The sequence below is a fragment of the Patella vulgata genome, chromosome 4, assembly GCF_932274485.2.
Source record: "Patella vulgata chromosome 4, xgPatVulg1.2, whole genome shotgun sequence".
In the NCBI taxonomy this organism is placed as follows: Eukaryota; Metazoa; Mollusca; class Gastropoda; family Patellidae; genus Patella; species Patella vulgata.
Genome location: NC_065882.2, coordinates 51379564 through 51395795, shown reverse-complemented (window position 1 = coordinate 51395795; position 16232 = coordinate 51379564). Strand labels below are relative to the sequence as shown.

Below are 16232 nucleotides of genomic sequence, written 5' to 3'. Positions count from 1 at the left end.
CTAGATTCGAGTTGGTTTGCGTTTCCTGTCCAATACAACTCTAACTGTACGTAATCCAGCTAGCATTGAACAAGCTGGTTCCTATAGTAAGGTCTCCTTCTATTTTCGTACAGATAATCTGAACGGTCTTTTGCTTTATTTGGGCGGTGATCAGAAATCGAGAAGACCAGAACCTGTAAGTATAAACTAATTTTCAGTTCCTCATCTTAACAAACTTAGCAGGATTAACAGAAATGTAATAAAATATGAAATTTTTTATTATTTAAATTAGTGCTAAGGTAATAAGAACATTGAATTCAATTTAAGAAAAATCATTCAGGGCACAAAACTGATGGCCTACATACAAATTGATAATATGCTTAATAAATGAAGATTAGGATAAAAAAATTTCCTATACAGACAAAGCTGCTCACTCACATAATCATTGAAAATTATCATGTGAATCTCAAAATCTTGAAACTCTAAGCCCACCAATATATATATTTCAGGATGATTATATTGCTCTAGAATTATTGAATGGTCAGATAGTGTTCAAATATAATCTGGGATCAGGTGCTGCTAGAATAGTTAGTCCACAGAGAGTTGATGATGGTATGTGGCATCAGGTAATAGCTGAGAGGTATGTGTATTTTACTTTTATTCATACCATTCTTAAACCAATAATTTGTAGAAATCAAACAAAAAGCCAGATCATTCACCTTTATTTTAAAAAACCCCAAATATTTCTATGTGAAAGAAATATTATTATAATGATGGCGTGAAATCAATGGAAACCATGGTAACTTTAAATTATCATAACTTAACTAACAACTGATTCATTGTGAAATCAGTGGAAACCATTGTAACTTCAAATTACCTAAACTTAAGTAACAACTGATCTGTTTGTTCTCAAATTTTTTTAATAAAGATACTTTTGATTGTTTAATTTTGTTGTTTAAATATAGATTATTAGAATGATAAATCTATTATTCAGAGGGTTAAATCTTAATCTACCTGATGATGATCCGTAAATTTTATATTTCCTACTTTCAGAATTGGGAAAGCTGGATATTTGACGATTAGAACTGATAAACAAGATGATACTAAAGTTAGCGGGCAGTCTGAAGGAACATTTACTGTATTAGAGTTAAATCCCCTGACTACTGTAATGTATGTCGGTGGTGCTCCAGACGATGTTTCAGTAAGTCTCTTTAAGTTTAAAAAAAGAAAAATTTCTTATCTAAAGTGGATTTATCACAGTCAACAAAATTTTGTGGTTAGTTTTATCCATTAACATATTTTAAAATGAGTAACAAAATTACCCCATTATCTAAAATCCAAGCTCATGCCTACTTACAACTTTGTCCTCAAGAATTCACATGGCTCCATGAAAATTACTCATTTGTAAACGCCAACATTGAAATGTGTTTTTTTTATAACTGTCCCCCCAGGCCGGCCGTCTGTCAAATTTTCGACAATTTCCATTTACTTGTTCAGTTGGTTGAACCTTATAAGCGCTCCGCAAAAATTATCATCAGATCTGTATAAAAATGATATCAATGTCTTGTAAATGCACCCATTACCTATAAAAATATAAATATGTAACAACCCTTGTCAATTGCTCGGACGATTTAGCTGCTGTGGGTGTATGTTTTGTTGCTTGGCAACCTATTTCATCAATCACTAAATTGTGTGTGAAACATGCCTGAATGAGACTGGTTTGTGGTTTAATTTCATGATTTCTTTTGTTTACATAGCTGCCTGAAAACTTGTTACGTATACCCTATGATGGTGTAATAGAAGATGTTGTATTTGATGAACAGCCCATTGGTTTGTGGAATTTCCGTAATGGAGAAAATAATTATATGGGAGCCCTTGAAAGGCAAGTGAAAAATTTAGAATGATTAGATAATACAACCTCAAATAATTTCAATGTGAACTCATAATTTTAGAAAAAAGTTCCAAATTATTATTTATTTACAAATATGAATGTTGCAGAAAGTCGGCCTATTAATAGTTTTTATACGCCCACATTTTCATGTGGACGTATTATGCTGTCGCCCTGTCTGTCCGGACTCTCTACAGGTCACAATTCTTATCCGATTTTGACGAAACTTGAAATATAGGTTTATCCCCAAAAGATCTCGGCTGCTTTCGATGTTGGCATGTATCGGATCGAAACTTCATGGATTATGGCCCCTGATTGTACGAAAAATCACGTTTTTAGCTTGTGGACCCTATAGAGGTCACAATTTTTATCCGATTTTGTTGAAACTTGAAATGTACGTTTATAACCCAAAGATCTCGGCTCCTTTCGATATTCGAGATATCGGACCGTAACTACCTGAATTATAGCCCCTGATTGTACAAAACATCACGTTTTTAGCTTGTTGGACCCTATAGAGGTCATAATTTTTATCTGATTTAAAAAAACGTATTATTGTATCACCGATACACCCCAAAAGACGGCTGAGTTCGAATTTCGTGAAAATCGGCCCAAAACTGACAGACAAAATGGCCACCGTTTGTTCTCAAATAGCCTAAATCCTTTCGATATTCGCGCATATCGAACCGTAACTTTCTGAATTATGGCCCCTGATTGTACGAAAAATCGCGTTTTTAGCTTGTGGATCTTATAGAGGTCATAATTTTTATCCGATTTAAAAAAACGTATTATTATATCACCGTTACACCCTAAGGATGGCTGAGTTCGAATTTCGTGAAAATCGGCCCAAAACTGACAGACAAAATGGCCGCCCTTCGTTCTCAAATAGCGTAAAAATATGGTATATCAAGTCTGTGGACCCTATAGAGGTCACAATTTTAATCCGATTTTGTTGAAACTTGAAATTTATGTTTATAACACAAAGATCTTGGTTCCTTTCGATATATGCGCATATCGAATTGTAATTTCCTATATTATGGCCCTTGATTGTAGGAAAAATCACTTTCTTTTTAGCTTGTTCTCTATCCATCTCTCGAAAATGTGGGCGTATCCTGCCTGGCAGCCGCTGGTTAAGTATCTGGTCATTTCCAAATCTAGAAATCTTTAAATATTTTCTATTTTTTCAGAGATGTTTTCAAGGCTATTACATCAAATGGATTGAGGTTTAATGGAAGAGGCTATGTAATATTGAGCCAAAAAGATTTAGGATTCAGACCAGCTAAATCTGTCGATGTTTTACTGAAATTCAAAACATATGCTGAGAATGGTCTTCTTGTTTACATGACTGATGCTAAACGTGACTTCCTTTCTGTTGAGATACGTGAAGGTCAATTAATATTCCAGTATGACCTTGGTTTTGGACGTGCTACCTTGAAGTCGCCTGATCGTTATAATGATGGTGCCTGGCACAGTATTCAAGCAAGCCGAGTGGAGAAAGATGGCTTACTTTTAGTGGACGGGTCTGAAGGTAAATAAATAAATATTGTTTTGTAATAATTTGTGAACATGAATTTTGTTGTGTTTATATGCTCACATAGAAATTTAAGCGTATATTGTCGTAACCAGCACTCATTCATCAAATTTATTCACTTTGTTTATGTTCATGGGAAGAAGAATCCTGTCGAGTTTCAACGATTTCCAATAATTACTGTTAGGTTTATGACCTTTGATCAATTTATAAAATCTTGTAAATGTTGTAACAGGCGTTTGCTGACTTATTATATAGCCAAGTCTGTTAACCTAGTTGGCTTGGGTAGATGTTAAACGCCTTATCTCTCCCTCAGTTAATGTGGATGCAGGGACGTTGTCAAGAATTTCAGTAGCGGGGACCTAAACTGGAGCTTGTAACCAGTTTTGCATGAGTTCTGCAGGATTATCAGAGAATATTATAAGATTAGAAACCCGAGACAAGATTTTTGCTGATTTAGATGCATACATGTATAAGATAAGAGTGGAGTGAAGTCAAAACATTGCAATGTTTGTTTGATGAAGCTCATTTTGATGAATTTGGGGAAAAAAATATATCCAGCGCGTGCAGGGGAGAGGTTGGACTTGGGCCTGGGATACAAGATCATCAAGTGATTGTTACTTTTGTGTATTTTAGTTGCTCGGGGTGAGAGTAAAGGAACATTAAAGGAGTTAGCTATTAATGATGAAATATTTATAGGAGGTTATAATCAACCTGAACTTTCTACCAAGTAAGTTTTCCAAGCTTAATATTTCTATATACAGTGGACTCTGTCACATCCGACATCGTACGGGATCGTTACAATATTTTGGATCACACAGCGTGTCGGAATACCAAGCTTTCTCCAAAACCGGAAATACTGTAACTTCGAAAACTGGAAGTTTTTTTATATTGTAGCTTCGAATCACCAGAATGCTATTCCCTTTAAAAATGATAAACCTTTCTGTACTTTCAAACCACTCATGTGTCATTGTGTTGACGTCTTCAAATTTTGAGTTGGTGTAAAATCGTTTCTTACTGCAGTTTAAATTATCGGCAAACTTCTGTTTAAATTCATCTTTATGCTTTAATATGTCTGACACTAGCTCAGCCAATTGAATACTTAACGGCTAATTCCTTCTGCGCAGGTCGTGGAACTTTCTCGAAATCTGCTATAAGTTGCCGCTTTACATCTTATGTCAAATCTGTTCGGGCACGCTTTGCAGGACGTTCAGACATTTTGAATACAATAATGTATAATGATTCTTCAATCGCGGCAATTTTTATATAATGTCGTGGTATTTGACATGAGTAACTAAAATCAAATACCAAGCCCACTCTTACAAGAGATTATAAATTGTAAAATAATCAACAAAGAATTTATAACATTATCAAAGTAATCAACACAGACCGGCGCTTGCGAGTTTTAATCTCACCGATAATTGATTGGTGATTGCTTGTTAATCTTTTCTGGCTTCACACCCATTGAGTTTTAATCTCACCGATAATTGGATGCTTCACACCCACCGTTTGAAGTACGGATTATACGGTGTCGATTCAATGTAAATTATGTGACGGGACGGCTGATTGATGTCGTAATCCGGAACATACAGAATCCGAATTTACCAGCGATTTTTTGGCTGAAGTAATAAGAAAATAAATCGGGACATGAAAATCATGTCGGATGTCACAGCAACCCGAAGTGATCAGACATCGGATGTTACAGAGTCCACTGTATATGTGATCAACCAACTTAACACATATTTATTGATATTGATTTATAAGTTAGCTGGTCAAAGTTCAATCATTTACTGTATATTCTAATTATAAGCAAATCAATAAACCAATGTTTGTTTTTTTTTTTCTTTTTATCAGGAACTGGAACATGTGCACTACTTATCTTGTTGTTCTCGTTGTTCTTCTTCATGGGGACAATGCTCTTCGAAAAAAGCCTAAGTTCTGCCATTAAACTTGGCAAGCTTGTCCTTGGACAATTGCACATCGATTGACATACTTCGATTTTGATATCAAGTCGCAATTACATGATGGCTACGAAAACGTCATACTCGCTTACTGGTCCATAGTACACTAATTGCTAATTGTTAGCTAGAAGATTGAAGTACTCTATGAATTACTAAGACGTCTGGTTTGTTTTTTCTGTATTGTTTATATTTGTATTGTTTATTTTATCAGAGATGTTACAAGTGAAGGTTTTGAAGGATGTATTAAAGATTTACAATTTAAATCAACTTTATGGGATCTCAATAATAATCGTGGTGCTAAAGGTGTTGTTGTTGGTTGTCCTGAACAGGTAATTTATGATATAGATTGACTCTCTCTTAATATATCACAATCAAAACAGATCTATCTCTAAGGTATTGTCTGTCCAGTACCTGACAGTGCCAATACTGATACCATGGCCATGCAAAGGAAATTTTTCTGGTTTCCAGAAAATCCTTCCCAAATATCTGATGCACAAATGAGATTTTTCTTTCGTTTTATTTTGTCAAAATATCATAGGACTCAACGATTTCTTACAAATGTCACATTTCAAGGCTCTACATTTATCTCATCTGTGTATCGGAATTCATTACGACTTTTTCTTACATCACTTACTTGTTATCATTATAAGCACTGACTTTATAGTTTTAATGTGAAAGCTGCTCCTTTCATTTCGCCTCCCCATGGATTAGAATTTAAGTCATTTCTTTCTCATACTACATGCAGTTTGAGTATAATTAACATCCACAAAAATTAAGAATTTGGATGATCACCATTTCATGATGAGTCACATTCCAATTGTCCAGTGTCATTTATTATGAGTAACATTTATTAGGTTTGTGTTATTGAGGATTGAGTATACTGTACACTGCATATTGTAGCATGATAATTATGTTTTCCAAAATATTTGAGTTACAAGACTTAATAAAGGATTGTAAGGTCCAAAATATCTTCCTTGCTATTTTATACAAATTTGTGTTAAAATTATTTATCAATATATAGATTGCTAGAGTGGTGTCATTTAGTGCTAATAGACCAGGTATTGTGGCTGTATCTGCTGAAAGTGTTGGACAAATGTTTGATCTCACTTTTAAAATGAAAACTTTCCAGAATGACAGTTTATTACTTTATACAGCTGATAATACTCAGGTAATAAACTCTCTATACTTTATTTATATTATTTATCCTACTAAATTTTGAATAAAGTAAGAGACCATTTGAATTGATTTCTCTATCTCTATCGCTTTGAGGGGGGTTGGATGGCCGAATGGTTAGCAGGTGTGTGCTGTATCATAAGGCCTGTCATTGAGTCAACTGGCATGGTTTCGAATCCTCGGTTGTATGTGACAAGGATTAGGGTCGCCTGTCCAACCTCGTGGGTTTTCTCCGGGTCCTCCGATTTCCTTCCACTGCTAAAGACCCCAACGCGCAAGCGAATTATTGAAATAAAATTAAACCATATGTTAGTCCCGAAATGACCTAGTTTGTGTCGGGTGGACGTTAAATCCCATTTTTCTCTCTCTATTGCTTTGAGCTAAGCAGAGATGAGCGATTTGATTTGTCAATGTTTTGGAAAACGAAAACTTCTATTTGAGAAGACAATCCTTATCTTGAAGGCTTTAATACATACAAAAATATAATCACTTTGGTTATAGACACAAGATATTTACAATGTAGTGTGATGCTTCAGTGGCTCAGTCAGTAAGTCGTTGGCTCGCTAACCTGTAGTTTCTGTGTTCAATCCCTGCGTTGACCGAAAAAGTTCATAAGATTTTCCGGCATGGTTCCCCCTGGTCAGTGGTGAAATACGGAGGGTCTGGCAAGGAACAATTTATTCGTTCTGACGGAAAACCAAGGTCCTATGTACACATTGGCGTGTAGTAAAAGAACTCCTTGACAGTTGGAATAAAGAGTAGGTCATAGCACTGCTGTCCAGGCAAAATTTCCCTTATAGCACACTGCATGGCGTATGCCCGTCTTCATTAGCCCAGTATGTGCTGAACAGTAGGACGTTAAACCCCATTTCATTCTCCCCCCCCCCCCTCATCTATATGTAGAATACAAGTTTAATAAATATATATTTTAATGTTTTCAGTCCAGTGCTTTTTCTGTAGCTATAGTTAAAGGTAAAATTGTTGTATTCAGTAACCCTGGTAACCAACCAACACGACTAGAGAGTAAATATGATAAATATGCTGATGGTAACTGGCATTATATATCTATCATGAAGGATGGTTTAAAGTGAGTTTATACATCTATTAAAATAATGGATTTTCAATAAAAATGGGGGTGGGGTTGTATGGCTGAATGGTAAGCACCTGCGCGCTGTATCATAAAGTCTGTCATTGAGTCAACTGGCATGGTTTCGAATCCCCAGTTGTACGTGACAAGGAGTAGGGTCACCTGTCCAACCTCATGGGTTTTCTCCGGGTCCTCCGGTTTCCTCCCACTGCTAAAGACCCCTATGCGCAAGCGATTTATTGAAATAAAATTAAACCATGTTAGTCCCGAAATGACCGTGTTTGTGTCGAGTGTTAAGACATCATGCAAGTGTGTTTATGAAATGGTAGATATACTATACTCTCCAGAGGCCAAACAATTGTCTGATCCTAATATAAGAATTAAATAAGTGCTTCTTTTGTTGTTTTTATTGATAAAAAAATCGCCTAAGTCTCTGTTAATTCAAGTTTGATCGAACAATTGCACATCGATTTACATAGTTCGATTTTGGTTTGATTTCAGATTAACTATGAATATTGATGATTATGAGATATTGGAGACAACAGCAGATGGTCCCAGAAGTGATTTATTAACAGAAACACCATTATATTTTGGTGGGGTACCTACAGATTACTTGATTGAAGATGATATGGCGCCAACTCTAGTAAGAACTGTGGGCTGTATTGGTGATGTCACTGTAAATATGGAGTAAGTTATTTGGACAAAAGATAAATTTATATAACTAAAATATACATTTGATATTCCCAAAGTTGCATTTTTTTCATGTGCAAACCTTTAAATAAAACAGCATGAATTGAAATAATTGTGCCTGAAGATTTATTGTAATTTCCAACTAGAAAGCCACCTAGTATGTAAAGTTAGAGGAATGATTGAGATACTTGATTGAATGTTCTAAAATTGAATTCTCTCAATCCCTAATGCTACGCATCACTGTTCTACTCAAACCACCTCAATTGATGGGATGGACAGAAACGGTGGCAGGACAGAAATCTTTGTCACTTGACTTCAGTTCTGTCAATTCCGGACTCACAATCGAGCATCCCCATTAGCCCAATGTACAAATTCTATATTTTAATAACATTTTTTTCTTCAGTTCTGTTAATTTTGCAAGTATTGTTGAAAATGACCGGGTTGGGGCTACAATAGGTAGCTGTCCACTTACAGAATATGAAAAACGTGTAGATCTGATTGAACCATCTAAAGAGACACCTGTTGAATCCACTGGTAGGTTTGTAGTCATATTTTGTCATTCCCCTTGTTTGTCTGTGTTTGTCTGTCATCCGCTGTTACTGAAGTTATCATCTGACTTACATGCAATTAATACACAGCATTTATGTTGATCAGATGAAGAATTTTACTTTCAATTGACTTTCAAACAATTTTTAACTACATAAAGTGTTAGGGCCATAGATCACTTTGGAAAATCTTGTGGATGTCCTAGTGGCGAAAGTTATCATCCAATTTGCATGAAATTTATACACAATTTAACAACTTTCAACAATCTTATAGTAATGTATGATTATCCAGTATAATTTATTATGACTGTCAAGAGTTGCATACTAGATAACTGAGCTTACGGTACACTTCCAGTTTCATTCAAAATTTTTTTATGGAGTTACAGTACTTCTGTAATCAGGGGAAATATATGAACATGTGGCCGTTAATGAGACTGTTTTTATTTTTTTTAAATAAATACATCTCATGCGGCCCTATTAACTGATGCAGGAGTATCTAAGAGCCAGAATATTTTTATTTCAGGACCTAATGATTATGCTGTACCGCTAATCAAAGATTCTATCGAATATAATGGATTGATAGAAAATGTTTAATATAAATTAGTTTCTTAATGATATTTTGCTTTATGTATTATAGTTACACCAGAAACAGAAAGAATGATAACAACAACACCAGCTCCTCAGTGTGCTTTACCTCTAGTACCAGAAGAAAATCTGGCAGAAAATGTCAGTGGAATCCGATTTGGGGCTCAAATTGACAGTCGAGTTGAATATGATATTCGATTACGATTTAGAATCAGGTACGCTACTTATACTTCAATCTTTTCAGTCAGGTCTTTTCATTACCCCTAAACATACAATTAATGTGTATTGAAATTAATACAGCCCACCGTATGCTTGTTTCTAATGTTAAAAAAGTGTGACACACTAGTTAACAAATCAGATACTTACATTTGTTTTTTTATATGCACAAAGACCTTGGTTTTCTTTTGATATTGACACATGACGGACCGTAACATCCTGGATTATGGCCCCTGTTTGTACGAAACATGGCTGTTTTAGCTTGTTCTATGCCTATCTCTTGCAAAATGTGGGTATATCTTGCATGGCAACCGCTTGTTTTTTCTATGAGAGATATTTATTAACATATAATTATGATTAATGTCCATTTAGGAATGGTTTAACGTGTGCACGTTATATCATAGGTTATATCGAGTCAAGTGGTGTGGTTTCTATTCCTTGCTTGTACGTGATAAGTAGTGGTCGCCAGTCGAACCTCCCGGGTTTTCTTCAGTTTCCTCCCACAGCTATAGACCCCAAAGTGCAAGCAAAGTATTGAAATAAAATTGAACCATATGTTAGTCCAGAGAAGTAGACAGTAAACCTCTCTCTCTCTCTCTCTCTCTCTCTCTGTGTTAAAGTCACATCCATGATTCAAAATAGTTGTTCTTTTTCTTTTAATATTTAGGTCCAAGTTCTATTTAGAATTCAAGACTGATGCTCAAAATGGTGTCCTATTTTATGTAGCCGATAAAAAACAGTTAGATCATATATCTCTTTCTATGCTTAATGGAATAGTAGTGTACACTTTTAACTGTGGTTCTGGATCAGCAGTTATCAGAAGTGCCAAAAAATATAATGACGGCCAATGGCATCAGGTGTGTAGAAATTCAATAATATTTATACATCCACATTTATGTTTGAAAGTATTATGCTGTCACCCATGTCCGTTCACCAGTCTGTTTGTCAACAATTGGCTCCTTAACGCATTAGAGGCTACAGTTTTTAACCGATTTTGTTGTAATGTAAGGCACAAGAAAATGTACACCTCAAAAACTTGGGCTTTTAAATTTTGGTTTCAAACTTCATAGATGTGCTATATGTTTCCTAGTTACATAATCACTGCAGCTATGTCTCAACAGCAACTTATTTGAAAGGGAACTTGATGTTGACCAAATTTTATAAACACTATCAAATTAACAAGGTCTTCCGAAAAGAAGAGGTAACTCAGGAACTGACAGTCGTTGAGGGCTGCCGATCAATAGGCTTCATTCTCACGATCATGACCCCAATGTTTCACATCTAATTTGAAAGTACTTTGTTACTTCTTCTCTCATTTTATATTCACCTCCCCTGGACGTTTTGATTTTTAATACCCTTCTCTTTATTTTGTTCCAATTCAGCTATCTTGTTGGTCTAAACTACTCTTGTTTTTTGTTAACAGCATGACAACTGAAAAAAAAGGTAAAAGTTAATTAAAATTAGGCATATTGATTGATTAAGACTTTTTTAAAATGATATTATTATTGTGTATAGGTATTGTTTGAGCGTCGAATGAAAAGTGGTACTTTGACAATCGATGGAGATGAAGTTGTTTCTGGTGAATCAGTAGGAGGTACTAGATCTATTAATGTTAATAGATCTCCATTTTACATTGGCGGAATACCTGATGACAAAAGAAAATTATCACTACGCAATCTTAAGGTGAGTTTTATTCTGCATGTTATTCTTATTCTCTGGGAAACACAAACTACATTTATCTGATCTTTTTAGAATTGTATATTTATGTAATACATTGGTGAGCTCATATCTAAAAATAATTTCCAGAGTTATTTCAACACGTGCCGTCACAGCATGCGCCGTCAATCATTGGCTGAATGGTGTGTGCTTTGTTTACATAAGACGTTACTGGTTGAATTATTACAGCAAGAACTGTTAACTCTTTATCTAAATCTTACATAATAAATCTTTAATGGTCTGTTACACTTAGTCAGTTTTAGCTGTCTTTTAAATACTCCCATTACCTACTAAACACTAAATATGTGACAAGCCTCATGGACTGCTGGGAATTCCTGACAACATATTTTTAGATTTATTAATTATTCTTTGATATGTTGTTTTATTTATTTATATAAATTTACTTTGATCATATTTAGTTTATCTCATATAGATCACAATATTTTTAAAGTTAGCCCATGTGTCATGTCTTTGTTTATTTTGATTGCAGGAGGCAAGCACAAGTTTTATAGGTTGTATCAGAAATATTCAATTAAATAAAAAAGATTTTGGTCCACCAACTCAACAGTTTAACACATCACCATGTTCAGATACTATGGAATCTGGAACATTCTTCCCAGAAAGTTCATATGTGCAATTATGTAAGTATAAACCAATATCATTCAGTTAGAGGATCTGTATTTGAATAGTTGCATTTGCTCCACCAAAACTGAATTAAGCAAATGTGATTGAAATTTAGATTATGATGATCAGATAATCCCTATGTTCATATTGATAATCTTTGTAATGGTCGGTCCTCAGTCATTATTTTCAGGCTTTATCTTTTATTCCTAAATATTTATCATTGGCTTCTCTTTATACGCCCACATTTAAATGTGGTCGTATATTGTCGTTGCTCCCATCCGTCTGTCAACGGGGGAAAACAAATTCTCATGATTTCTGATAATTACTTAATGGGTTATTACCCTTAAATCAAGTTTTAGTATGTTGTAAATGTTTTCATTACCGACAAATTGAAAAATATGTCACAACCTAATTTAATTACAGTAAACTTAATTTAATTACAGTAAACTTAATTTAATTACAGTAAACTTAATTTAATTACAGTAAACTTAATTACAGTAAACTTAATTTAATTACAGTAAACTTAATTTAATTACAGTAAACTTAATTTAATTACAGTAAACTTAATTTAATTGCAGTAAACTATCTCGACCAACACTGAACGTCTTACTCACTGAGCACCTGCAGCTCCCAAATCTTGTAAGACGTCTCAATATAGATAAAATGATACAAACATAGGTGTTTATTTTAGATATATTTAAAGAGGTATTATAGGTAATTAGAAAAAGTTTCTCTACATTTAATCTGAATTATTTTGATGTTTGACATTTATTTTCAGATGATAATTTTAAAGTTGGTTTAGATAAAGAAATAACATTGGATATAAAACCACGAGTAACGTCCGGTGTTATTGTAGCGGTACATAATAAAGGTGGTGATTTCTTTACCATAGAACTTGTTGAAGGAAAGGTAAATTAAATATATTCATTTTATAAGCATATTCTAACAGCTAATGTTATCATCTCATGAACTTAAAATTAATACAATGTTTAAGATAAAGAAACCTTATCGTTGGTGAAGTGTCAAAAGGGTATATCTCGGGGAAATTAGTCAAATACACTTTTTTGCATTTTTAAACTCTCCCAATTAATATGCACATTTCGATCTAAGCTGTGTATCTCTACGCCAATTAGAACTGTTCTGGGTATCGTGTGTCCAAATGTATCTTGATTTGTGGAAATTTTGAAATGCAAAAAGTTCTATTTCTTAATCTTTAGAAATTCTTAGATACACCCTTTTGACACTTCACCGATGTTATATGAATTTTCAAAGATCTTTACATGCCCACATTTATTGTTGACATATTGTCATTACCACTGTTTTATCCACAATTCATGTGAATGCTCTACAGGTCTGAGTTTTTAACAAAATATTTGGCAAATTTGCAGTGAATTGTTCTATGGATCATAAGGAAGTTATCTCCACTTTAATGTTCAAATTTAAGAATTCTTGACGCGATACAGGACACAATTTTTTAATTTGTATTAATTGTAGTTAGGTTGTGTCTTCTGTTTCCTTATCTCTGGTAGCTTGTTTTCACAGAATAAGACCTTAATTTTTGTGGGACTATTCAATCCTTTAAGGTATAGGGATCAATGAAATAAAATAAAACCAAGTACAAACAATCTAAACCATTAGACAAAATTTGAAGACCTAAAAAAATTTGATATAGGCAAAATAGTGTAAGCAGCAAATGGACTGTTCACCATGTACAAAATACATGATGAACAGTGGTAACAGGTATTTAACTATGAACAACTGAAATTTTACTTTAATCACAGTCTTCATGATTATATAATTTATTATTCTAGGTTGTGCTGAGTACTGATAATGGAGCTGGTATCATATCAACAGAATTTATTCCACCTGCTGAAAATTCTCTTTGTGATGGCAACTGGCATACAATTAAAGGTAAAGACATGATTAATATATATTTTTATTTGTAATTAATGACAATGATCTACCTACAGTGCACTCTGTCACATCCGACCTCTGATCACTCCGGCACTCTGTTAAATCCGACACCATTTTCATGTCCCGATTTATTTCCTTATTACTTCAGCAAAAAAATCTCTGAGTAATTCGACCTCTGTACGTTCCGGATTACGACATGAATCAGCCGTCCCGTCATACGATTTCCATTGAATCGACACCGTATAATCCGGTCTTCAATCGGTGGGTGTGAAGCAAACACTTATCCGTGAGATAAAAACTGGATAGGTGTGAAGCCACAAAAGATTAACAAGCAATCACCAATCAATTGTCTGTGAGATTAAAACTCGCTACCGTGGGTCTTTGTTGATTACTTTGATAATTTTAATCTCTTGTACGACAGTTGTGACAAATATTCAAGAATATCCACGAATTTTCCCCCCAATTCACAGTCATAAAAATATAGCTAGCACCTGTTGGAAACTTTCGTTGCGCATGCCGATTGAACCTGAATAACCTATAAGTTTGGTCACCCTACGGATCTCTTCGAACCGTGTGATGACGACCTGGGGATGCTCGAGTCACAGTCCGGAACGTCCCGAATTGACAGAATTGCAATCGAGTGACGCGGAATTCAGTCCTGTCACAGTTCTGTCAATCCCGACGACGGAGGTGGCGTATTTATATATCCAGTTGACGCATGCGTTGTGGCCCGAAGTACCCATTTTCACTCGATTGTCATTATTTTTGGGATTGAGAGAATTCAATTCCGGAATGTTCAATCGAGTACGCCCATTATCAATGAACACGTGTTAGCAAAGACAAGAGTGCGATCAACTGAAGACGGCGAAGAAGATAAATTAACGACAGACTTGACCTATTCAAAATGCCTACGCATGTTAACTGAAATAAAAATTAATGTAATAAAATTTTGAATGTACAGAAAGGTTTATCATTTTTAAAGGGAATAACATTCTGGTGATTCGAAGTTCTATGTTCGAAGCTACATTATAATAATACTTCCGGTTTTCGAAGTTACAATATTTCCGGTTTTGAGAAAACTGGGTATTCCGACACTCTGCGTAATCCGACATATTGTAACGATCCCGTACGATGTTGGATGTGACAGAGTGCACTGTAGTTCTTTTCAGCGATGTATATATACACATAGGCGTACAGGCTTAATGAGTTTTTGAAAAAATAACTGCCACAAATGCGTTTTCCTGCTATTCCAGTGCGTGAATAGAGCAACTTCAATGTGGTCCAATATAGGCTACTTTAGGTGCCGACTTGAATCCCAATCAATCGTCGTGGGGTATCGGTACCTTGCCCTTCCCAAAAAATTCGGTACAAATTCGTGGTATTCAGTTAAAAAGAGAGTAAAATTAGTGTTTATTAGATTTTGGGCACTTTATTTTGCTAACTAGGTGAAATAATAATTTTTGTTTTCACTTTACCCATGTTCCCGAAAAGTCAGATTCCCCAAAAGTTAGTGGGGCAGCCGCCCCCTCCCCCCCAGCTTGAATGCTTATGTATATATAATTACCATAATCTTGAAGCACACAATCTTCTTGTAGATGCCATATACAAACATTGTTAAAGAATCTATTAGATTATTAAACATACATTATGCAAGAGCTAAATCTGTCTATTGCAGGTCTTTCTTTAGGCCTGAAATGTTATCTAAATTATTAATTAGACATTAATTAACTTATCCAGACCATAATCAACTCTAGATAGGATCGCTAGCCTGCGATCTTTAGTGGATTATGGGCTGATTTACTGCATAACTTTCCTTCACGATTTAACGATTAAGTGGATAATCGAGACTATGCTGTTTATCGCACTGACTTTAGTAATGATGATCAAGGCTTGGCAGAAATTTCAATCGCTTAGTTCTCGGTTCATAGTGGATCAATTTGAATGAAATTTTCAGCAAATTGACTTTACATTATCATGTTTTTAACTATTATAGTGAGAACTGCCAACTCGTTATCGAATCTCCCATAATGTATCTTTAAATATGACTTGATTGTTTTATATTAATTGTTTGTCTCTTTATTTTCAGCCATTAAAGCTAAGAATGTAGCTACTCTTGAAGTGGATGGAATTGCTATGCCACCTGCTATAGGTAAAGCTGGAACATCAGAAGCCAATACAAATGATCCATTCTATATTGGTGGTTTGCCAGAAGGTTGGTATCAAATATATATGAATGCAATTACTTGTGGTAATCATATACATAAAATTAATGTTGATCCTCCAATTAAATTATGGGATAAACCCAGGCCTGAAGTTATTCTGGGAAAAT

The 16232-nt window shown here is 34.7% G+C and overlaps 1 protein-coding gene across 1 annotated transcript in view; it reads left to right on the top strand.

Moving 5' to 3' along the window:
• The window catches only part of LOC126819409 (laminin subunit alpha), a 69660-nt gene that overhangs the window by 50886 nt on the left and 2542 nt on the right, over positions 1–16232 (top strand). Inside the window, exons 56-73 of the mRNA XM_050547417.2 lie at positions 5–175; positions 489–619; positions 1033–1180; positions 1737–1861; positions 3052–3392; positions 4029–4122; positions 5565–5682; positions 6375–6521; positions 7468–7613; positions 8115–8300; positions 8707–8837; positions 9486–9648; positions 10317–10506; positions 11165–11332; positions 11856–12006; positions 12768–12898; positions 13801–13900; positions 15990–16115. Coding sequence (XP_050403374.1) covers positions 5–175; positions 489–619; positions 1033–1180; positions 1737–1861; positions 3052–3392; positions 4029–4122; positions 5565–5682; positions 6375–6521; positions 7468–7613; positions 8115–8300; positions 8707–8837; positions 9486–9648; positions 10317–10506; positions 11165–11332; positions 11856–12006; positions 12768–12898; positions 13801–13900; positions 15990–16115 — 2767 coding nt within the window. The remainder of the gene's footprint in view (positions 1–4; positions 176–488; positions 620–1032; positions 1181–1736; positions 1862–3051; positions 3393–4028; positions 4123–5564; positions 5683–6374; positions 6522–7467; positions 7614–8114; positions 8301–8706; positions 8838–9485; positions 9649–10316; positions 10507–11164; positions 11333–11855; positions 12007–12767; positions 12899–13800; positions 13901–15989; positions 16116–16232) is intronic.